The sequence below is a fragment of the Panicum hallii genome, chromosome 4 (assembly GCF_002211085.1).
Source record: "Panicum hallii strain FIL2 chromosome 4, PHallii_v3.1, whole genome shotgun sequence".
Taxonomy (NCBI): Eukaryota; Viridiplantae; Streptophyta; class Magnoliopsida; order Poales; family Poaceae; genus Panicum; species Panicum hallii.
In genome coordinates this window covers 7,252,318-7,275,535 of record NC_038045.1, presented here as the reverse complement: position 1 = coordinate 7,275,535, position 23,218 = coordinate 7,252,318, and the positions used below count along the sequence as shown (strand labels likewise).

Below are 23,218 nucleotides of genomic sequence, written 5' to 3'. Positions count from 1 at the left end.
CGGCGCATCGCCTCCCCTGTTCCAGGGTTTTCATCGGGTAAGTGCCATGCGGTCCCGATCATGCTCTGCGTGATCGGGGCAGCATTACCCTTGCTCGTTCGTTTCATGTGTTGCTCGTTCTGAAGCCTTGTAGATGGCGAGTAGCACTAGTTATCATAGCACGCATAGGGTAACGTTAATCTCTTTATGTCCCGATCCTGCTCTGTTCGTTGCTCATGTGCGCTTTGCAATCATCGTAAAGAACATGCTTCCCGAGGGTAACGAACTACCCTTGACAACATACGAAGCAAAAAATGTTGTTTGCCCTCTTGAATTAGATGTACAGAAGATTCACTCTTATCCTAATGACTGTATTCTTTATCGTGGCGACGAATATGAGAAATTGGATGTTTGTCCTGTTTGTGGCGCAAAGGGATATAAGATCAGACAAAATGATACCGGTAATGTCGACGGGGAGCTTGCCAAGAAAAAAATACCCACTAAGGTTATGTGGTATTTCCCTACAATACCACGCTTGAAGCGCTTGTTCAGAAATAGGGCACACGCTAAGTTGATGCGGTGGCACAAAGAAGAGCGTAAGCATGATCAGATGCTGAGACACCCCGCAGATGGGTTGCAGTGGAGAAACGTGGATAGAGAATTTTCAGATTTTGATAATGATGCAAGGAACATAAGGTTTGGTTTAAGTACGGACATAATGAATCCATTCGGCTAGTGGGGCAGCAGTCACAATACATAGCCTGTGACTCATTGTATGTTCAACCTTCCTTCTTGGCTATGCATGAAGCGGAAGTACATCATGCTGCTGGTGCTTATCCAAGGTCCAAAACAACCTGACAACAATATTGACATGCACCTAAGACCGTTGGTTGATGAACTTTTACTCTTGTGGAAGGAAGAATGTGTACGTGTGTGGGATGGGTACAAACAGGAGACTTTCAAACTCCATGCATTGCTTTTCGTAACCATTAATGATTGGCCTGCACTTGGTAACCTGTCAGGGCAGTCGAACAAGGGATACCAGGCCTATACCCACTATCTAGACGAAACTGACAAAACTGATAGCTTTTTCTCAAAAAATTGTCGGAAGGTCGTGTATATGGGCCATCGTCGATTTCTTCCCCTCAATCACCCCTTAAGAAGAAAAGGGAAACATTTTAAAGGGGAACCAGAAACTCGTGTTAAGCCTATGTTCTGTGATGGAAAGCATGTTTTCTTGATGATAAAGGATGTGCATGTAGTGTTTGGAAAGAGCCGTGACAGCCAAAAAATTCCGAATGATGAAAATGGACATGCACCAACGTGGAGGAAGAAGTCTATATTGTGGGAGGTACCTTATTGGAAAGTATTAGAGGTCCACAACGCAATTGACATGATGCACCTGATGAAGAATCTTTGCCTGAACCTACTCGATTTCCTAGGTACGTATGGGAAGGCAAAAGATACAATCGAAGCAAGGCATGACCTGAAAGAAATGAAATAACGAGAAGACCTTCATCCTGAAAAGAGAGAAAATGGACAACACTACTTGCGTCCTGCTAGCTACACTCTCAGCAAAGAGATGAAGGAAAGTATGTTTGATTGCTTCAACAGTATGAAGGTATCATCCGAATACTCCTTGAATATACAAGGAAGAGTAAATATGAAAGAGAAAAAAGTTCACAAACTTAAAGTCTCGTGACTGTCACATCCTGATGACACAATTGCTTCCGGTTGCACTCATGGGTATTCTACTGGAGAATGTAAATTGGCATCGTGAAGCTATGTGCCTTCCTCAATGAAATTTTGCAGAAGGCAATCGATCCAAATAAGCTCATAAAGCTATAGAATGATGTGGTCCAAGGTCTTGTCAGCTTTGAGATTGTGTTTCCACCTTTGTTCTTTAATATTACGACATATCTCCTCGTTCACATTGTGAAAGAGATAAACATTTCAGGCCCTATATTCCTACACAATATGTTCCCTTTCGAGAGGTACATGGCAGTTCTAAAGAAGTACGTTCGTAATTGTTCTCGTCCAGAAGGATGTATCGCCAAGGGCTACGGAACAGAGGAGGTTATTGAATTTTGTGTTGACTTTATTGATGATCTTAGTCCGATCGGGGTCCCCATGTCACGCCATGAAGGGAGACTAATGGGAAAAGACACACTAGGGAAGAAATCTAATATGCATATCCCTGACAATGAAATCCGCAAAACAAACTTCACGGTTCAACATAATTCATCCCTGGTAGCTTCATATATGAAGAAGCACATGAATATTGTACGGTCTGAAAACACGGGCAAGTCTGAGACCTGGATCACACGTCATCACATAGATACCTTTGTTGTTTGGCTTAGACAAAAATTTATGGGTGATGGCACGATTGATGAACAACTTCAATGGTTGGCTAGGGGACCATTAATCACAATCATGCAATACCAAGGGTACGAGATAAACGGGTATACATTTTACACCAGAGCCCAAGATGAAAAGAGCACGAACCAAAATAGTGGTGTGCGTATAGATGCAATAGGCAATGGTGGAAAAAAGGACAGCTACTATTGTGTCATAGAAGAGATATGGGAACCAGACTATGGACTTTTAAAGATTCCTTTGTTTCACTGCCAATAGGATGACAATAATGGACTTCAAAAAGATTAGATATAAAGACGAACCATTCATCCTAGCCAAGGATGTGACATAGGTGTTCTATGTGAAGGACATGTCAAGCAAATCTAAGAAGGACATGTCAAGCAAATCCAAGAACGATGAGCCAAAACGCCAAATAGTTCTTTCAGATAAAAGAAAAATCATTGGAGCTGAGGATATTTCGGACAAGTCAGAAGATTTTGATCAGTTTGATGACCTTCCTCCATTCTCAGTCAATGTTGACTCCAACATCCTATTATCCAAAGAGAACACTCCTTACTTACACCGCGATCACAACCAAGGGACCTTCGTCAAACGGAAGATTATCAATATTCCATTAAATAATGATCAGTAGTTTAGTGTAACCATATGTTCTATTTGGTGATTTATGTAATGTATGTTTTCGTATCTTTTGAATAACGATACTATTCGGACAATGTGATCCAAATGTTATATGTTTGCATTTTTTGTGCCTATATTTAATTTATTACACACAAAAAATATTTAAAACACTTATAAAAGGCAATTTGGAATCAATCTGTTGAATTAAGTGAATAGAACTATACGTCATGTGACCAAGTGATCTAAACTATACAATATTATAATTTTGCATGCTCAAAATATTATATATTTGTAATTTTTATGCCTTTAGTTAATTTATTACACATAAAAAACATCAAAACACCTATAATGCAAGATATAAAAGAAATCGGAATTTAGCTCTTTAGTACCAGGGCGAGGCATAGCCCGGCACTAAACTGCCTCCACCAAAATTTCCTGCCAGTGGAGGCAGTTTAGTACCGGGCCGTGGCTATGCCTGGTACTAAACAGCGACTGCGCCAGTTTAGTACCGGGTGCAGCCACGGCCCGGTACTAAACGGGCTGCCGCTCCGCCTCGGTCCACCTACTGACCCACCACGCCTCCACACCATCGCTCTGCCGCCGTAGGGCCTGCACGCCACGCGCCGCGGTCCCCATGTTGTCTACCGGCCCAGCGCCACACCTCGTCCCGTCTCGTCTCCGTCCCAGCCAGCCGCCACCGCGGCCCGACCTCCCAGCCACGCGCCGCCCTACCCCGGGCCTGGCCTCCGTGCCGCCGTGCCCCAGCCCCTCACCGCCACGCCTCACCCCTGTCCCTCACCGCCAGCCTCTGCGCGCGTCAAGCCACGCCACCGGCCTCCACGCGCTCCCGCTGCCACCACGCCCTAAGCCACCGGCCTCCACGCGCACCCGCCGCGTCCTCGCCACGCCCTCGGCCGCCTGCCACCCGCGTGCGCCATCACATCCCCGCTCCCCCCCCCCCCCAACGTAAGCCCCATGCTGACACCAGCACTACAATGTGCTCACGTCAACCTTTTTAGTTTTTTTAAATTTCTGTAAGTGTGGTAAAAAATTTTAGAAATTTATAGAAAATGGTAGAAAATTGTATAATAGTCTAGAATGTTGTAGAAAAATGTATTTATTATAGAATATTGTAGAATAATGTAGAATATTGTAGAAGAAAGTGAAAAATTATAAGGAATAGTAGAAAATTGTAGAAAATTATTAAAAATATTTATAATATTGTAGGAAATGGTAGAAAATTGTAGAATAATGTGGAATAGTGTAGAATATTGTAGAAGAAGGTGAAAAGTTGTAGGGAATATTAGAAAATTGTAGAAACTATATGTGATGTAAATTTGTTGTGGTACAACTTCATGTATTTATTGTAGAAAATTATTGAATATTGTTGAATATTATAGCATATTTTGTTCGCACAGGAATCGAAATAAGTCCTAGTGAGGATGACGACGAGTTCTTTCACAATATAATTCATGAAGGTACCAATCACCCACCGTCCCTCGAAGATGATTCACCCAAGGATGACGGCAACCAATATCTCAACGATACTAGCAATGGCGATGATGAGCAGATGGAAATTGTTCGGGAAGAGGTTCAAGCTGAGGTATATGAAATTCATGGATATATAAACTAACATGATATACACACACACACACATTTACGAATTCTCTACGTATGAAATGCGTGTATTAATTGATATTTTTCCAGGCATCTAGATCGAGGAAGCTAAAACAGAAATGAGGCTCGAAGAAAAAGATGGAGGGGCGTACCAACATCATCTTATTGAAAGAGGACGGTGAACCAATGGCTCCCAAGGGTGTTGACAGGATATTGGTCAATAAATGTAGATATTTTGTCCGGGAAAACATCCCCATTAGCTACAAACTATGGAAGAAAAATAAAATCACTGATAATGATGCAGACATCATCCCCGACATGAAGAAGGAAATGTTATGGAGAGAGGTGAAACTGCACTTCAATTTTCCAGAGGACAAAGAGAAAGTCTCGAAGGAATGGGTCATGAAGAAGATGGCTATTGCTTTGCAGACGTTCAAGAAAAACTTGAACAAAGACTATATCAAAAAGGGCCTTACGCCACACTTTGAGAATAACTACAAGAAGCAACATCCTTTTTGGGATGAATTCGTGCAATACAAGTTGTTTGAGGACAACGAGGAGCGAACAAGACGGAAAAAAGACAATGCGAGCAAGAAGAAGCATTTCCATCATCTTGGCCAAGGAGTTTATTCTTCGACGATTCCAAAATGGCAGAAGATGGAAGAAGACCTAATGGCAAGAGGAATCATACCGGCGACTTTCAATTGGCCATTGCGAGCAAAGTATTTCTTGTATGCTCATGGAGACACACTAAGCATGGAAGATGGATCATTTGTGACTACAGATCAAATAAGAGAAGCAGCCGACAGGCTCGATATGGCACTAAAGGCCGTTGCCGAAGGCACTTTGAAGCCTGCCAGAGAGAAAGACAAGCTGACATACGCTCTTGGGACACCAGAACACACAGGACGTGTCTGAGGCATGGGCGTAGTTACATGGAAGCATGGCTTTAGTGCACATATCGACACTTATCGAGCCAATGCAGAAGGAAGGTTGAACAAGAAGACAAGATGCGTGCCCTAGAAGAATGAGTAGCTTCGATTGAAGGTGCAATGACAGCTAGCCAACGACTACAAGAAGCTCCTTCAGCTCCGAATATGGAGAGCAGCCCCGGCTCTCAACGCTGTAGCAGCGTGGCTTCCACAGAGCATCCGGCCGGCGGAGATCAAACTGAAATGGTTGCGAACAACCAACAACATTACCCCGTGGACGACATCACCGTGAGGAGCCCCTGCGAGCTTCTTTATCAGTAGAGGAAAAAGGTCGAATTAGTGGCTCACGGTATTGCCGAAGTATCTGTTCAAGACGAGACAATTCATGGCGTGTTGATTCCTAAAGGATATGCTAGAGTCATGGTTGACCGGGTCGAGAAATGATGGGAAGACCTCAACCTCGAGATCCATGGAGGCGATGGAGAAGAGAAACTACAACACGCGCTCCACACTTGGATCTGTTGGAACAAGCGCCACATAAGATTTCCGCAAGGAGCCACTGATCCCGCATCATCGGCTCAGAGCCCAAGGCCAAGATCACCAATGCCAACACCTAGCATGGGTCCGCCGTCACCACGCATAAAGGGACCCGGCATGGGTCCGCCGTCACCACCCACACAAAGGGACCCAAGCATGGATCCGCAGTCACCACCTACTCCAAGGGACCCCAGCATAAGTCCGCCGCCACCTCCTAAGGCGAAGACGAACGCAAAGGCTTGGGTCCCGCCACCACCACCTCCTAAGGCGAAGAAGAACCTAGCTAAGAAAAAAGAGAAGCCTCCACCTCCGAAGTTAGCATAGGAAATGACTAAAGAGGAATTGAATGAGCATGTGAGAAAGGAGGTTTGAGAACAATTCGCGCCAAGGAAGCCTGAGCCGAAGCAATGTGGATCCAACCGGGCAGAAGTTCTTCGTAACCATGTGACAATCTGGGGAGAAAGAAACACTGTTAGACTAGAAGAAGAGTAATCGTCGGGGCAAAAATATTCACCAGCTCGGAGAACAACCCCAACAATCGATACCTCCACTCCAAGTGGTTTCAAAAGAGGATGAAGCTACGGCCGAGTTTGTGGCGGAAACAAAACTTACAAAAGCTCAACTCCGAGGGGAGGTTCCCATCCCGATTCACAGGGGCAGGAAGAAAACCATATGTAATAGGAGAACCTCTTATGTGGCCTGAGTTGCTGAACATGCTACCTACGAGAATGCGTGAGTTGCATGAATGGTACATGAGGGCCACTGCAGATGGAGACGTAATGTTCGTAGCTCAGGTTAAAGATAGCGATTTACATCGGGGCTAGCTGACGTATGGATCGCGTTTGTGAGTCTTTGGTTTTTATACCATCAAGACGGCCTGGACAAGTCCCTCGTCGGTGTATTTCTTATGTAAGTGTTTCCTCTTATTATATGTCAACTACTTATGTGCTTTCTCATCCTCTCTCTTTTTTTTGTATCGTGTAGGATGAAGGTGAAAGAATTTCAAAGAAAGGGGTACTATCACATCGGCTTCATGGACCCGGATGTTATAAACAAGAATAGTGTAAATAGATGGCCAAATCGGACCGAGAACAATATATTTAGGGCCTTGAATAGGCAGCATACTTATACATTCATTCTGTTGCCGTACAACTTCAAGTGAGTACTTCAACTCTGTTTTCATCCCTTCAATTTGATAATAAATATATCCAACATTTAATCTGTATATGTGTATCAACAACTATCACTAGATCCTGCTCAGTATCGAGATTGATCGAGCCCCAGTTGTGGTGTTCGATGGAAAAAGGACGCCAATAACATAATATCAAAACTTCATAGATATCCTTTAGAAGGTATGGGCTCGCTTCATCAAAAAGCACATAGAAGGTATGGGCTCGCTTCATCAAAAAGCACATAGGTACGTATCAAATCAATAACAATTTCTTGCATTTAATTATATATATGTATGAATTTAAAATAATGATGTTTGTATGTGACAGCTTTGGAAAATGAAAGAAAACCTCATCGAACCGGGAAGAGTCAGGACAATTCAAGAATCACTCTATAGAATCCTGATGGATGAGATGATAAATCCCGTCAGTGAATTTTATGCCAATCATAGAATAAGTATGGGCCAATTGGATGAAAACAAGGAAGACGATGAACAGAAGTAATATTTAAAGTACTTAGTAATGAAACAACTTATATAACTACTTGTAATATTTGATCCCAAATGTAATATTTGAAGTGTATATAAACTATATATATATATAATTAATATATATATATAGTCATTACTATGCGAGATATGAACACGAATGTAAATGCTAGCTTTACGCAGACGGATACGAATAGAATACGAATACGAATTAAATCCAAAAAGGAAAAGGAAAGAAAAAATAAGCAAATGATAAATAAAAAATACTTAGTACCAGCTAGTAATAAACTGCCGCCCCAACCGACCTACGTGGCGAGCCCGGTACTGAATATATACCCCACTTTAATACCATCCAAGCTGTACCGGTACCGTGCAAGCTGTAGGCAACTGGTACTAACCTGCCCGCTACTTCTCGGATCGTACTAATTCTCAGATCTCAGATCTGTAGATGTGTTAGAACTCGACCACACACTATTAATCAACAGCATAACATAATACTGGTAACATAACAAAGTATTACGAACCATAAAACTACTAAAAGGACAATCAGCAGATCATAAAAAGTTTGGTTGCTATAAAGGGCCTGTTTGGCACAGCTTATGGGCCAGCTTCGGAGCAAGTTTAAGTCGCGGGCTGGCCAAACGCTTCGCTTCTGGCCCAGCTTCCCCCAGCAGCGCTTCCGGGTAGCGCAAGAAAACGAGCTGAATGCAGCAGCCGGACCGGACCAGCTTCAGCGCAGCTTATCCTCTCCACCCGTCTCTTCTCCGATCCAATCCTCCCTGCTCGTGACCCCGTGCGCCGCCCCCCGCGCCGGTCGGCGCCGCCCCCCGCCAGCGCCCCCCGCGCCGCCCCCGTGCGCCGGCCCCCGCGCGACGCCCCCGTGCCACGGTGCCCGCGTCCATCTCCACCCGCCATAGAGCCGGGAGACGGCGGCGGAAGCGGACGGCGTGCGCGCGGGTGGCGCAGCGACCACGGCTGACCCTCGCACGGCCGCGGCACCTGCAGACACCGCAGCCTCTGGCCGGTGACCGGCCGCAGTGCGCTGGCAGCCGCGGCCGCGGCGTGCGCTCGAAATAGCGCGCGATGCGGCTGCAGCGGCATCTGCGTCTGGTAGCGTTGTGTTGGAAGCTACTTGGATGAAGAACAGGGGAAGTCGAAGGTGGTGATGCTGGAGGAGCGGAAAGATGGCGGATTCCGGGAACCGGGGCCCGCGGAGCGGCGGCGGCGGCGCGCGTTCACGTGGCTACGACGTGAAGCTGTGGGGACCCGGGAGATTCATGCCGGGAGGCGTCAGAGGAATCGGAAGGTATGCAATGCATACTTCCGTCCATGACGATCGATTCGCATTTGGATTTGAAGGAGAATGTGCAAATATCTTGGCCCAAGTGAAGCCTTACAAAGCACACAAGCTTGGTGTTGTGGTTTGTAAAATCGTACACTGCAGCACTCACTTCTTCATGAAACTGTCAGATTTTCGCATTGATGATCAAATTTTGTGTTAGACAACTACTAGGAATTCAGAGGAACAAGGTTCTAGCGTTCTAGGATAAATCGCGTTGCTGCAGCACTCATCCATACAATTATAATTATCTAATTTATAATTAAGTTATCATTATCTTATTTAAGAGTAATTTATGATTAATTATTTGATATATTTGTGTTGTTAATAATTCTATTGTTATTCTGTTACAAAAATAAATAAATATATATCTGTACGTAGAAATACATATATTCAGTAAACAGTAAGGGTATTTCAGTCATTTCTCATTTCAGATTTCAGATAGGATTTCAGCCCATTCAATAAGCAGTCTGCCAAACATTTAACTTCTGTGACTAGCTGCTTCTTTAATAAGCTGCTTCTCTAGCCAGCTAACCACCAGCTGGCTTCAGAATAAGTTTCAGCTGTGCCAAACAGACCCAAAATTAAGGACCCGGCTAAATTAGGGCCGGCCGTAATTTAGGCCCGCAGTACGGCCGCTTCATTCTTGGAAAGAAGACAAATGCAACAGGTTCAGATTCCTTTTTCTGCCAAAATTCTGCACTTATGATAGAATTCTGCACTTTCTGACAGAATTCTGCACGACACGCACAACAAAAAACACAGAATAAATATACAGACCTCATTTTTACTCTTTGATAAGCAAATCTTTGAAAAACAATAAACAAATTAGAACATATACAAACACATTTTCACCCATCTAAACTCTAAGCATTAACAAAACTTCAAAACTACTAGCATACAACTTATTGCCTCCACTATTGTACTGACCAAACAAAAAGACTAGAGCTATTACAACTACTACCAAGCTGCTCATGAATCAAAATCGAGGTTGAGCTGCAATTAAACTGTTGCTGATGACAATCTGATGAACTTTCAGGCCACCAAACACCAAGCTGAAGAGCATGTTATGGAGCCAATTCGATGAGGAAACTTGCAGGCAGAAAAAAAGCACATCAAGTTTCAGGTCCTAAACACTGTTTTGTATGACTGAAACGAATAGCAAGTGCAGTTAGTATTAGGACTAAAATATCAGCAAGGCTGAATATCTCTAGTAACAAACATTGCTAGTTCTATATAACCTAATTTATGATCATATTTTTGTTAATACAGAAACACATTATTTCCTAAATTTCTGGCCATAATATTACTTAATTTAGAACCATATTATTGCCTAAAATAATTGCATAATTTGTCTAATCTAGAACAACATTATTTCCAAATGAAGTACATATTTAGACAAAAAATTGCAATAAATGCACTTGCTCTCACTACATATGTACTTATTTACTTGAGATGGTTCATATGCACATCATATCTTCTTCTTGCATTGTAGTTGATCTCCCCCGCAGGATAACTTGGGAACCTGCAATGTAAGAACATAAAAAAATAAGGAGAAATTAGAAAAGAAAGAATGCTGTAAAAATTGCCCAACGATTTGCGCTTTTTGCCTTGACCTTACGATAATATTGCCTGCACATATTACACTTATTTGCCTATTCTTACTTTCTAACTACCTGATGGAGGACTAATCAGATGCACCTGCAGACATGTCTTACTGGTGGTGTCTCAACTATAACTGAAGGACCGATAAAGCGACCAGAGAGGGGAGGGTGAATGGGAGCCTTTTAAAAATTCTCACCGAGAACAAGGCCAATGTCCCGGATATAACCGACATGCCTCTCTTCTAACCGTCAAGCCAACTAGTGATGAGCTCACCCTATGAGCTGTTAGGAATTTCTCAAAGTATCGCGGAAGCAAAGGTATAAACAATCAGCGGGCCAAAATTAGCACTAACTAATTTTCAAAATGATCAATTCAAGTACTAACTAAGAGGCATGCAGATAAGACTGAAAAGCTTACTAGAGCTTACGAGCAGTTTAAAGCATTACTAAAAATATGGACCAAGCAAGCAATGATTGCCTAATCATCGGACCTGTAGCATGAAAGAGATATCAAGATTAATTCACCTGAGTGAAACCCGAGCATTTTGCTTATGTCCACTTGCAGCTGTTGATCGAGCTGTAGTTGCAGCTACTGAATTGACCTGCCTGCACAATAGAGCTAATCCAGACGAGCAAACCAAGCTGCTGATAATACACCGTTTAACCAAATTACTAATTAGCCAATTCACAAGAGGCAAGCTCTGAAGAAAGAACACATAGGGTTAAACAAATCAGATAACTTCTATGTAAGACAACTCGAGTGACAGATCACTGTGGGAATAAACAATAGTTCATGCAGTTAAGGGTGTGTTCGTTTCCGGGTACCTAAACTTTAGAGGGGTCACATCAAACAGAATCTTATCATTTAGAAGTATTAAATAAAGTCTAATTACAAAACTAATTGCAGAACCCTAGTGCTAATTCGCAAGACGAATCTAATGAGGTATATTAGTCCATGATTAGCGAACAATTACTGTAGCATCACTGTGGCAAATTATGGATTAATTAGGCTCATTAAATTTGTCTCGCGAATTAGCACCTAGCTGTGCAAAAAGTTTTATAAACAGATTTTATTTAATACTTCTAAATAGTAAGATTCTCTTTGATGTGATGGGTCTAAAGTTTAGATAGCAGGAAACGAACAGACCCTAAGTACCTCAATGTGTCTCTGAAGAAACCTGACAAGCTATTTGTCCCTGCTGATTACCTGCGTGAGCTGCTAATCGACCAAAAGCTGCTGCAATAGGAGAAGACAAGAAAATAGAGACCAAGTTGCACATGTAGGTGTACTTGCCCCTGAAATTCAGGGAGAAAATACAGAACAACTGTAGCTGCAATCGCTGGCTACTGTATAGGAGAAAATCAGTTCAGTTTTCCATATTATTGCCTAATCAGAACCATGTTAATGCCTAATGAAGTATATTATTTTAATAATCCAGAACCATATTTGTTTTCCTAAAGTTTCTGTTATTTTTATTGCCTAATGGAGTAAAACTTTCATATACTAAAATGTACAAACAACAAAAAAAACACAGTTTATGAGTGCAAACAAATTCAGACAGCAAAAACTTCATCAGTGCAATCTATGATTTATGCACTATGATTTATTCAGACAGCAACAACTATTCATCGGTGCAATCTATAATTTATTTCATCAGCACTACCATCAAAAAGCCTGATATCCCCTACCTCCCTCCCCATCCCCAACAAACAACTACCAAAATGTAGCCAAAACACATATCTAACTAAAAAATCACAGAACCCATACTGGATTGGGGGGAGGAGGGAGGGGATCAATTTGACTTACCTGTGTGCGCTTTTTTCCTCTAGCAGGAATCCTTCCACTATAAACAAACCTTCACACACCAGAAATCTGAGGAAAAAAACCCACATAGGCACTGGAAAAAAATAAAAAACAATCACGATGCAAAAAAAAAGGGACCGCTCACATGATTTCTGAACCTGCACTTCCCCCCACTGGATTCCAGAGAGCATAGAAAAAGTCACACAAGCTATTGATGTCTCCTTGCCAAAAAAGCACACCAAATCAGAAACGAGGAGGGGAGAGAGATTTCAGGTGGAGAGGAAGAGTGTGGGAATCGCTCACCTAATTTTGAACCTGCGCCACCAGATTTCAAGCCCGCGAGATGTTGCTGTCCTGGACAAAAAATAGCGCCCAAATCAGAGACGAGTTGTAGAGAGATTCAGGGTACGCGGGGGGCATGAACTCACTTAATCTGGTCCGAAGATTCCCGCCCCTCCCCCCACCCCCGGATGCCTCACCGGATTCCAGAAGCGCACGCCGATGGCCTCAGCCAAACAAAAAGGCGAAAAACAAAATCAAATCGACGAAAAAACTTGGGGAACATGGTTTTGAGCATGCTGCGCGCGTGTGGATTCGCTCACCTGGTGCTAATCTGCACTTACGCTCACTCCCGCTAATCTTCCTCCGCCGGGATCCAGAAATACGCGCGATGGGTGCGAGAAGTGGCCGGTGGATGCGAGAGGAGAGAGAGAGTGGGGGAGGAAGTGAACACGCGCTCAGCTCTTTGTTATGTGTAGGATCGGTTTTGGTAGCTGCATATGGATCGCTCCACGTAATCGCTCCCTGGATGGGAAAAAAAGCAGCCCCAGGACTGTAAAAAATATGGTTGGCTGTAATAGAGTTAGGGCCAGTTTGGTAGAGCTCCAACTGATCCTGATTCTCTGTGGGAGCTGATTCTCTGATAGAAGTGATTCTGTGGCTGAAGGTGATTCTCTTTGATTCTCTAGCATAAACTTTTAAAATCAGGATGGAGAATCACTTCACAGAATCAGGAGAAGCTACTTTTTTCAGCTCCCAGCCTCTTAGTTCATTTCAGAGAATCACTCCACAGAATCAGCAGAGAATCACTTCTCTCTGAAAAACTGTTTGGCAGAGCTCTTGCTGGATTCAGCAGAGAATCAGCTCTGAGAGCTCTGCCAAACTGGCCCTTATTACCTAAAACTAAAAATGTCTATAGCTCCCTAACCTCGCTCGAGGGAAGAAAAATCAAACGTTAAGATGATCGAGGAGAGACACTCGGATTTAAGTTGTTTAGAATTTTTTCTCTGAAATTAACTGAGAAATACGGGGGAAGGATCTTTTTAGCTCAAGCATATGGAGTGAGCAACTTGGTAACTAAACCGAACAAATTACCAAGAACCACCCGAACAGTTGGTGACACGACCAAACAATGCAGCAGCTTTGCAACCACGTCGCACATCAGACAACCACACGGAGCCGACAAAAACAGCAGCACGCACGCATGGCAGCCACATGTCTCAGTCTCACCCATCACCAGCAGCATCCGCGGAGCCGATCGATGGATCCATGCATGGACCAGCTCCACTACTACTCGATGCCGTAGTGCTTCTTGAGCATGGTGATGAACTCGTCGACCTTCTCCGGCGGGTGGAGGCTCCCGGCGACGCTCTCCCTCCCCGCGCACCGCCGCGCCCACGCCGCCAGCCTCGGCGCGGCCTCCTCCACGCTGAACTCCCCGTACCTCTCGAAGCTGGGCAGCCACGGCACGAAGGGTACGACCGCGACGTCCACGAACCCGAACTCCGCCCCGCCGAAGAACGCCCTGTCCCCGAGCTCGCCGTCGAGGTTGGCGAGCACCTGCAGGAGCTCGGCGCGCGCCTTCGCCCGCGCGTCGCCCCCGAGCTTCCACAGCCGCGTGCCGAGCTCGTAGACCTTGTCGGAGTAGGCGGCCCAGAAGCGGGCCCCCGCGCGCGCGTAGGGGTCGGAGGGGAGGAGGGGCTTGCCGGAGTAGACCTCGTCGAGGTAGTTGAGGATGACGAGGGACTCGCAGACGGGGCGGCCGTCGTGGAGGAGCACGGGGATCTTCTTGTGGACGGGGTTGGAGCGGAGGAGGAGGTCGCTCTTGGTTCCCAGGAGCTCCTGCTCGGAGTACTCGTAGGGGATGCCCTTCTCCGCCAGCGCGATGCGGCAGCGCTGCCCGAACGGGCTCACCCAGAAGTCCAGCAGCACCAGGCCCTTGTTCTTCCCCTCCGCCATTGCTGCCAGCGGCTCGGCGACCTCTCTATCTCCGTCTCTTTCTCGGCGTGCGTGTGCGGTGACGAGTGGAGCGGATGGGTGATGTGGATATGTCGAGTGTGTGAGGGCGCAGGGTCTGCTTTATAGGGGAGGAGCGAGAGCTGGATCGATGGTGCCTGGTGATCGGGATGGAGCGTCGTCGTCGACTCATCGGAGCCAAGACCCCAGAGAGAGTGTGATGTGTGGGATTAAACAAGATGGGTAGGAATGGGCCTGAGGGATTGATGCGCATATCGATAGCTAGATCGCCGGCTTCGTCGGGTACCGGCGTGTCCGTGAGCGAGGACGCAATCGCCGTGGGATAGTGCAGTGGCACGTGGCAGCAGATGGGTGGTTAGCTAGCTAACATGGCGTCCACGCGCGCGCGCAATGGGACCTCGTCATCCGCCGGAGCGGTGGGCACCGGCGATCGCCACGGCGAGACATGGACAGACGAACAGCACGGCGTGCGCGCGCGGCACGCGTGCGGCTATCTTGTGACCGACGCGGGTGCGTGCGTGGCGATCCCAGATCCCCACGTGTGACCTGCCCACATGCTCTTGCACTCATGTGGACAGTGTCCTGTCCCTGCAGAGATTCCTTCCCCAAAATCCGGTGCGATCGAGCATGCAATGCGCGCGCGCGCGAATCTCATGCCACGTCCCGTCTGATCAGTCGTCATCTCGTGCTATGCGTTTTCAGCTGGTTCATGGAGATAGATGCTTGGCCTACCTAGACATGGCCGACACACGGCGCCACATAAGAACTAGCATAATATGCTCCACCGCACTGGGAAAAGCACATCTTGATGGCCTGGTTTTAGAAAACGTCGCGCGTGTATCCGCTGCGAATCAGAATAACGAACCATCGATGCCCATGAGCACCTGTACATTAGTATATATAATGATACTATAGCTGTAGATGTAGGCGGGCAATGGCGGCCAGCCGGACCACACAATCCCGCAAATGCGTGACGCTCATAGACCAATGCAAGTTAACACGTGCCTCAGTCTATCTTGTGCGGTAAGTACATTGAGGCGGAGCTCGTAAAAAATTTCAGCTAGCCGGTAAGATTTGCCTCAACTTCGAATGGTGAACAATGCTTGCCTTGTAGTTCGCCTTGTCTAGTTCTTACTGTTCGAGGCACTTGCTCGCAGGCCATGGCAACCGCATTATTTGTCGCTAATAAAAAGCTAGGGTAAATAAGATTGATTATTTCAAGTTCCACCTTAAACACTTGGGAGACTCGAGCAGCCTCTCCGGAAATGTTATTCATAGCACGTGCGATTAGCCACCGTATTATCGCACATATCCGCTGGAGATGATATTGTTATCCCTATCCTTTTATTTTATTCTGAAATATTTTATTTTATTCCGCGGCTATGACAGCGCACCTGCGTCGTGTCCTCGCCATCCTCGTCGTCATCAGCCTGCACGGACTTGACACAGGGGAGAAAGGAGAGGGTAAGAAGAAGAAGAACAAGTGGAGAGAAAAACTATCCACTTACAAGCGGGTCCCATATATCAGCCGGTCCAACTCAGCGTTTCGTCAGGTCAGCACGCTACGTATGTGAAACCGCTATGCAAAAACAGCTGAGGGGGTTAAATGAATGGTTTTGCAAAGTTGGAGGGGTTAGATATCCTGATTTTTAGTTTGGGGGATGTAGTTCAATCTCAATAATTGGGGGATTAAGTAGACTTTGCTAAGCTGGGTGGTTTCTTTTTTTTCTGTCTTGTTGCTTTAGTTCGCTTTCTGGCGTTTGCCATTTGCTCGATGGTTTTATAATCCTGCATTTCGAGGGTGCTTTCGTAGTTGTTTTATTATAATTCTCTTGCTCTTAATAAAATACATACTCAGGCAGGTTTGAAAAAAAAAATCCATCTTAAACATTATGACTTATAAGGTAAACTAGCTCATTGTCTCATTTACATTATTCATGTGATGAGCACCATCGATGCATGCATCACAAGATCATGGAAATACATAAATAATCCGATTAGGATGTACTAGAGACCCAGTAATAGTCTGTTAATTAGGGCGTAAGACATGCTCGTGCTCTAGGAAACGCCTTTGTGCCATATCTGAGAAAGAATCAAGATGCCTAAGGCTCGCTAAATTTTCTTTCAGAAATTAAAACCTACAACTAAGCTTAATCACTCCATGTGCCTAAACCTTACAAAGTGTGACTATTCTAGTCATTCCAAAGGTTTGCAACCTAGTTCCAACCCTCTACTAGTATGGCAATTCTAGAAATTGAAATTGCGGAAAGTAAAGAGAGGATTAGAATGTTAATTATTAATTTTTCTTTAAAAACATCACGAATAATTCCACAAGTGCACAGATACCATCGTAACTTTCACCTAGAATTATTCCAGCGTATCATATTCACAGAGGAATGTGAGTATATTATCTAAGATTTAACTTCATCCAAGGACACCACACTACCGAAGAGGTAAGGGGTAGAGAAGATTCCTATGGCTGAGAATCTAAGATAAGATAAAACTATCCTAATTATTTATTTCGGGCTACTGGCTTCACCTGGATAAGACCTGGTACGCTCCAGCAATACGACACTCTGATATACCCGAACGGGGAGGGTTACACTGAGTAGATAGGGCTGTCATCACCTGCTACCTACCTCATCTAACCATGGGATATAACACAACCAACAGATAAAGTCTAGTATAGACACCACATCTACACAATCTTTTACTAACTCTAGAGTCGTACAAGAACATCCGTCTCTATTAGGAGTCTTACTCTAGAGTACCCACTAAATTAGTGAACGATTGATCCCGTAAACAACTAAGAGACTAGCACTATTACTTTACTTAAGAAACTAAAGCACAAAGGAACTTACGAACACTTACTATAATTGATAAGCATCCGTCGAGGTACAAGCTGGAGAAGAGCGCCGGGGGCTGACAAACCCAGCACCTCCCCAGCTTCCTCTCACTATTTCCCTTTTTCTAAGCACTACCTAGGTAACACTAAACCTCTAGAATGAGCCTACAACTCAGCTATGAGAGTGAAAGCACAAGAGGCGAGTATGAATCGTGTGTCTCATTTAGAAGCCCCTCCCCTCATATTTACAGGGGTGAATGGGGGTCCTGGCCGGCAATCTCGTGGAGGCGTGCAGGCGTGCAGAACCGACCTCTAGAAGTCACCAGAGGCCGCCATGTGGAAGCTGGAGGCGAGGGGGGCCAGGGCTAGTTTGGCTGAACCAGGGGTTTAGCCGACCCCTGGCCATCGCCTTTGCTTGGGGGACTGGTAAAGTGGGACCTTATGGCAGTCATGAGTGAGCCATGCAGAATTGAGGCGATTTTCCTTGGTTGTGGGGCCCATGGATCCTCGTGCTTGCGCCTGATTCGCCGGAGAGGTGTTGCCTTGGATTGAGAGTGTGTTTCCTTGCTTTTGAGGTGTGTTTAGGCTGTCATTTGGATCCTTCAATCCTTGTGCTCGCTCGTGATTAGCCGAGAGTTTGTCACTGGGATTATGCTTGTTCTCTTCATGCAATTTCAGTCCAAATTCACATGCACACATTTTTAGACTAGCACTTGTGGAATTCGTTAGATAAACATCCTATGCTAGTGTTGGCCTTTGATATTATTCCACTTTTATGCAGGATATGATGGCCAAAATTGGTCCATAATGAGCGTCAACACCGATTTTTTCCGAGGTATCGAAAAGTCAGCACTCTCCCCTAGTTCTCGTTGGAGCACCCGCGCAAGGGTATCGCTCCCCCTTGATCCGCGCAAGAATCAAGTGCTCTCTAGTGGATATCCATTCTCCAACTCCGAATTGGCGGATTTCAAACCGAGCACAACCTTCTTCGGGCTTCTTACAAGACTCCTTCTTGAGAGCTCACCAAGAACACCACCACCAAGAACTCCACTTTTATTTTGCTTTCACATTTATCTAAGGCGCTCGTGAGTGCATTATAGCATGCCTACAACTTTTAACCAAAATGCTTACTACCGTATGAGAAAAGCTAGTTCTTCAGCTCATCCGACCTTTTTTTTTCCCTTACTCTGCACTACATGCTACTGAATACCTTTTCCTCTTTTTATAGCAGGTCACTAAGCAGTTCAACATGATTGCAAATATGAAGTATATACAATAATGTTCTGAGAAGCAAATATGATGTGCAGTATGTTCAAGTATATACAATAATGTGCAGTATGTCAGTCTTTGTTGTGCAGCTACAATAATAATACAGACAACAATTGCTAGAGTTTCTAACCTGTAGATGTGAACTATGTGAGCTTTTCTGAAATATAGCTAAAGCTGGGCGCAGTTCTGCCTATATATTTAGTGTGGCCTAGTTCCAGCAAGATAATGTTGGACGGCACATACATCTGCTTAGGTTAGAATTGATTGATTACAACTTTTTTCTAGAAAAAGAAAAGTGTCCGCATAAGATTTGTCCCTTTTCCCACACACATTTATTTAATTATATAAGCTGCATAGCAGGAGAGCACTAAGTAGACTCCCATGATCAATGGGCAACTTTAATTTGTACTATTGAAAATAAATGTGATAGTTCTTTCCTTCATATACAGCAGGTACGTTTACAGCCTCGTCAAACTTAATAGACGGCCATTTGTAACAGAAAAAAAATGTAAATGATCATTTTCGCGTACATTCGTACATCAGTAATTTGATCTGAAGCACGAAAAAAAGGTATATGTGACAAACTATCTCGAAGCACAAACTTTATGCCTCCGATCAGCAACCAACGCAGCATATAGAGAGAAAATTAGATTTTTGTGAGATATCCTGAGAAGGAATTATAACACTTTGTAGTAACAACAAATCAATTAAACTAACTATAATATATTCTGGAAATATATCACAAACTAGTGGTGCTTCAGGTTTTCTCCCCCCTGTCCTTCACACCGCGCTTCAGAGATGCAGTCCTTGGAAACAACAACGTTTTGTTCTGAAACCCAAGCAGTGAACACAAATGGAAGCAGAGCATATAACTATCACTAATGCTAATACAAGCTGTTTGAACTGAAGTAGAGCATATAACTAGCACTAATAATGCTAATACAGGCCCAAATGGCAGCAGGTACAAAGAGCTTAGTGCTGTTCCATATTTGTTTTATCAAACATAAAAATAAAATATATAAATATCGAACTGACGTATGATAATGCTTCAGCTGTTGCTCTGCTTCAGAAATAGCTTTCAGATGTACGCCAAGTCATTTGAAGCAGCAGCAGCAGCAGCATTATTTTATTCCAAAAACTAGGGTGGACTATTCCTGGTGGTGCACTATATATGTATATGTTCATCACCCTTCGAATAGCTCTTGCAGCATCTCTTGTAGCTCCTGGGGAGTAAATTTTGGGACGGTAACATTGTTATCCTCTATGTATTTTCTGTAGACTGGAGTGATTTTCTCAATGATAGCTTCCCGCAGCATTTTCCTGAGTTGAGGATCTGGGACCTTCCAAAGCTTTTGGGTGGTGTATGTTTTCTGAAATTCAGACTCGAACTTAGGCAGTGGGGAATAATGTCGTTTCCCGAAGCAAAGAGGTGTAGGATTGAACAAGCATGACAATACCGGTGCCCAAGATACTAGCAGATAGCTCTCAATGTAGCCCTCAACTTTGTCAAAGAGAGCCGCCACATGGACGTCGAGAGAAGAGTACGTTTGAGGGCTGCCACGTATGAAGTCTGAGTTGTTGAGCAAGAATAAGAAGAGGAGCCTCTCCCGTATGAAGTTTAAGTTGTTGAGCAAGAATAAGAACCCGACGGCTTGATCTGGAAAAGATTTGGATATGTTGACAAGCTTTTCTTCTAGGCAGGACGCCAACTCCACGATCATGCTGTTCAAAGGAAATAGGTCTCCAACTACTCCAATCTGTGGCACATACTTACCAAGGCTGGCTGCCTCGGATAGGATTGCATTCACTGGCGAGTAATGAGAGCGCAGGAAGCTGATGTGCCTGGTAACGGACCGAGTGGCCATGTGAATGCTGATTTGAGAATCTGAAGAGTCGACGACGCCGTCCTCTATCGACTCCAGGACACGGGTCCTAATATGCTCCAATGTGCTCCATGTGGCCTCACCCACCTTGGCCTCCCTAGCTGACAAGAGGCCGACGGTCTTGCCCTGTATCCTCTGAACTTGTGCAGCAGTGGAGGACGAATGGAATGACAGCCGGATCTTGGCTAAGGCCCTGGACAGAGCATCGTGCACACGCAGCAGGGTGCTGAGCTGACCGTATTGTTGCTGTTGCGTCCCTCCCCGATCCATAGCGGCGGCGGCCTTAGCATTCGGAGCAACTATGACGTCAACAAAAACGAGCATTTCCGACATGGTTTCATGGATAAACTGTGCATACTGGAATTGATCCGGAGGACTAGCTCTAGCTTTGCTCCCACTGACCTCGGCCTCAGGTTCTTCTGCTTTGTCCTCAGAAATGCTGGGCAGGCCTAGCAGGGAGCCGCGATCCGGGACCGGGAAGAGCGACGCCAACGCCAGGCGGATGGTCTCCGTGATTTCAGCGAGAGCCCGGATCCAGCTCTGTGTATGTGGTGGACGGATGATATGCTCCAGCGTCACTGCTGCACCACCATCATCAGCTAGGTGGAGAACCCAGTCGACGCCCAGCTCCGCGAGCCACCTCTCGAGGATGCCGCGGTTCGCCGATTGGGCACCCAGTAACTTCCTTTTGAGCAAGTTCGTCTTAGAATTTCTTTGAGGAAGTGGCGCACCAAAGAACTCCTGGACCATGCTGTTCATGTGCTTCCTCTTCATCTCCATTTGTTCAGGGCACACGTAATAGTCGAAGGGCAAGTACATGGCCATGGACGCCTCCGTAGAGATGGAGGAGACGTGAGAGCCGGTAAATGTGTAGCCAGTCGAGGCTATGGTACCTTCTGATGAGGAGGAGCTGCCGATCGCGATGCTGTAGGGGCTGAATCCGAGGTTGCTCCAAGGCCGCCCGCGGCCGCCATCCCTGTCGTCCGTGCCCTTGGCCTCCATGCTATTGCTATCGCTAATTAAGCTACCTTGCGATCCGCAAGAGAGAGCTGGGGATCGATCGGAGCGCAGCAATATGCCCCGATCGATTTCGAGCCTGTATCTGTTGAGTGTTGACCTGTTGACTTAGCTCACGGTCACGGACATATATAGTCGTAATGATATATAATAGATGGCCAAAAGGGCGGCCGTTTTATACTAGCACGCGCACTCGATGCCATTCCCAGCTGCTCCCTTGATGGCCACTGCAAAGCACTCCTCATTCATGTAAATAAATATAATAATTTCCTTCTCTCATGGCCACCATCTTCTTGCACTCACCTTTTCCATTGAATCATGGATACAGCCATATACAAAGGACAAGAAAGGGCGTGGGCTGAGTTGGAGCGTACATACCTTTTGACAGAGTTGATTCGGACCTCTTCCATGCATCAACGGTGGCCTCGGTTGGGAAAGGAAATAAAGCGTCCGTCTGGTGTTGTAGTTGGATTAATGGGGTAGCGGCAAGAAACATTGCACCAAGTGTGTTCAGAAATGCATACATATCTAGCTACAATAAATAATAGAACCAACTTTTAGCCAAAAAATTAAAATATGATTATAGGATCTCATTAATTTTTAACTGGACACTACAAATCAAGCATGATTTTAGAAAAAAACTAGTTTCATATATTTGTGAGCTAAAATGAATTTTCGGAGACTAAACCAGATTTTAGGATTTTTACTTACATATGTTTTCTAAGAAAAATACTTTTGTAACCATTTTTGATAAAATCTAGTTAACCACCTTAAACTATTAACATGGTCCAATTTACCCCCTTTGGCTGATCTGACGCCATGTAGGATTGGTGATATGACGCCACGTCAGCAAAACCGCCTTTGGAAACTTTCGAAACTGTCGAGGGGTAAATTGGACGATTTTAATAGTTGGGGATGTTGAATATCTAATTTTTCGGTTGAGGAGGGTAAATCAAATTGTGTTGATAATTGAAGAGGTTGAAAGAAAATTTTCCTAATGAGTAATATAAATTTATTGATATTGACTCTAATCCTGCCGGCCATACGTCAGTGCATCTGCACGGCTGCTTCCGTCTACTGTCCATCTACTAACCATTCAATAGCCACACGCCGTATCAGACCCACGAGTCGGAGATCAGATTAGACTATCTGGGACACAAGCTGATTTCATTTGGCCTTCTCTATCCAGCCATGCAGGCCCGTCTTTCTCTCTTCGCATCCTCAGGATGGGGATTCTCTTCTCTCTCTGTCCCCCTCGATCAACAACAGCAGAGGCGGTCTGAAGCTTCCGTCGCGATAGCTCCCGACCTCCTGCCGGTCTCCCCCGTCCAGCACTCCGCGCGAATCCGGAGGTGGTGGCGGCGGCGGCGGAGGAGGAGGAGGAGCGGAAGAGGACGGGCCCATCAGCTATGAGCCTCCCGGGCTCCGCCCTGGAGGCGGCGGTGGGGCGCGGCCTCGCCACCGCTGGCGCCGCCGCTTGCTCTA

The 23,218-nt window shown here is 45.2% G+C and overlaps 2 protein-coding genes and 2 long non-coding RNA genes across 12 annotated transcripts; 1 reads left to right on the top strand and 3 right to left on the bottom strand.

The window, feature by feature from the left end:
• The first annotated feature begins 8,339 nt into the window (after positions 1-8,339).
• LOC112889379 lies at positions 8,340-10,379 on the top strand. 2 transcript variants are annotated; one of them, XR_003228091.1, is made up of 2 exons: positions 8,340-9,137; positions 10,095-10,379. It is a non-coding gene; the product is annotated as an uncharacterized LOC112889379 (long non-coding RNA). The 2 variants fall into 2 exon arrangements; XR_003228092.1 differs by having other exon boundaries at positions 8,342-9,022.
• On the bottom strand, positions 9,823-13,322 carry LOC112889378. 8 transcript variants are annotated; one of them, XR_003228090.1, is made up of 5 exons: positions 12,892-13,322; positions 12,767-12,817; positions 11,185-12,671; positions 10,506-10,580; positions 9,823-10,204 (listed from the first exon to the last, which is right to left on the bottom strand). It is a non-coding gene; the product is annotated as an uncharacterized LOC112889378 (long non-coding RNA). The 8 variants fall into 8 exon arrangements; XR_003228089.1 differs by having other exon boundaries at positions 9,823-10,147; XR_003228088.1 differs by having other exon boundaries at positions 9,823-10,580; positions 12,892-12,969; positions 13,066-13,322.
• Positions 13,323-13,755: 433 nt separating this feature from the next.
• On the bottom strand, positions 13,756-14,798 carry LOC112889377 (probable glutathione S-transferase GSTU1). Its single transcript, XM_025955970.1, has one exon. The coding sequence runs from the start codon at positions 14,699-14,701 to the stop codon at positions 14,033-14,035; it is 669 nt and encodes a 222-aa protein (XP_025811755.1). The 5' UTR covers positions 14,702-14,798; the 3' UTR covers positions 13,756-14,032.
• Positions 14,799-19,677: 4,879 nt separating this feature from the next.
• On the bottom strand, positions 19,678-21,718 carry LOC112890304 (exocyst complex component EXO70A1-like). The gene has a single exon (XM_025957218.1). It carries the CDS (start codon positions 21,716-21,718, stop codon positions 20,018-20,020), a length of 1,701 nt encoding a protein of 566 aa, XP_025813003.1. The 3' UTR covers positions 19,678-20,017.
• Positions 21,719-23,218: the final 1,500 nt, after the last annotated feature.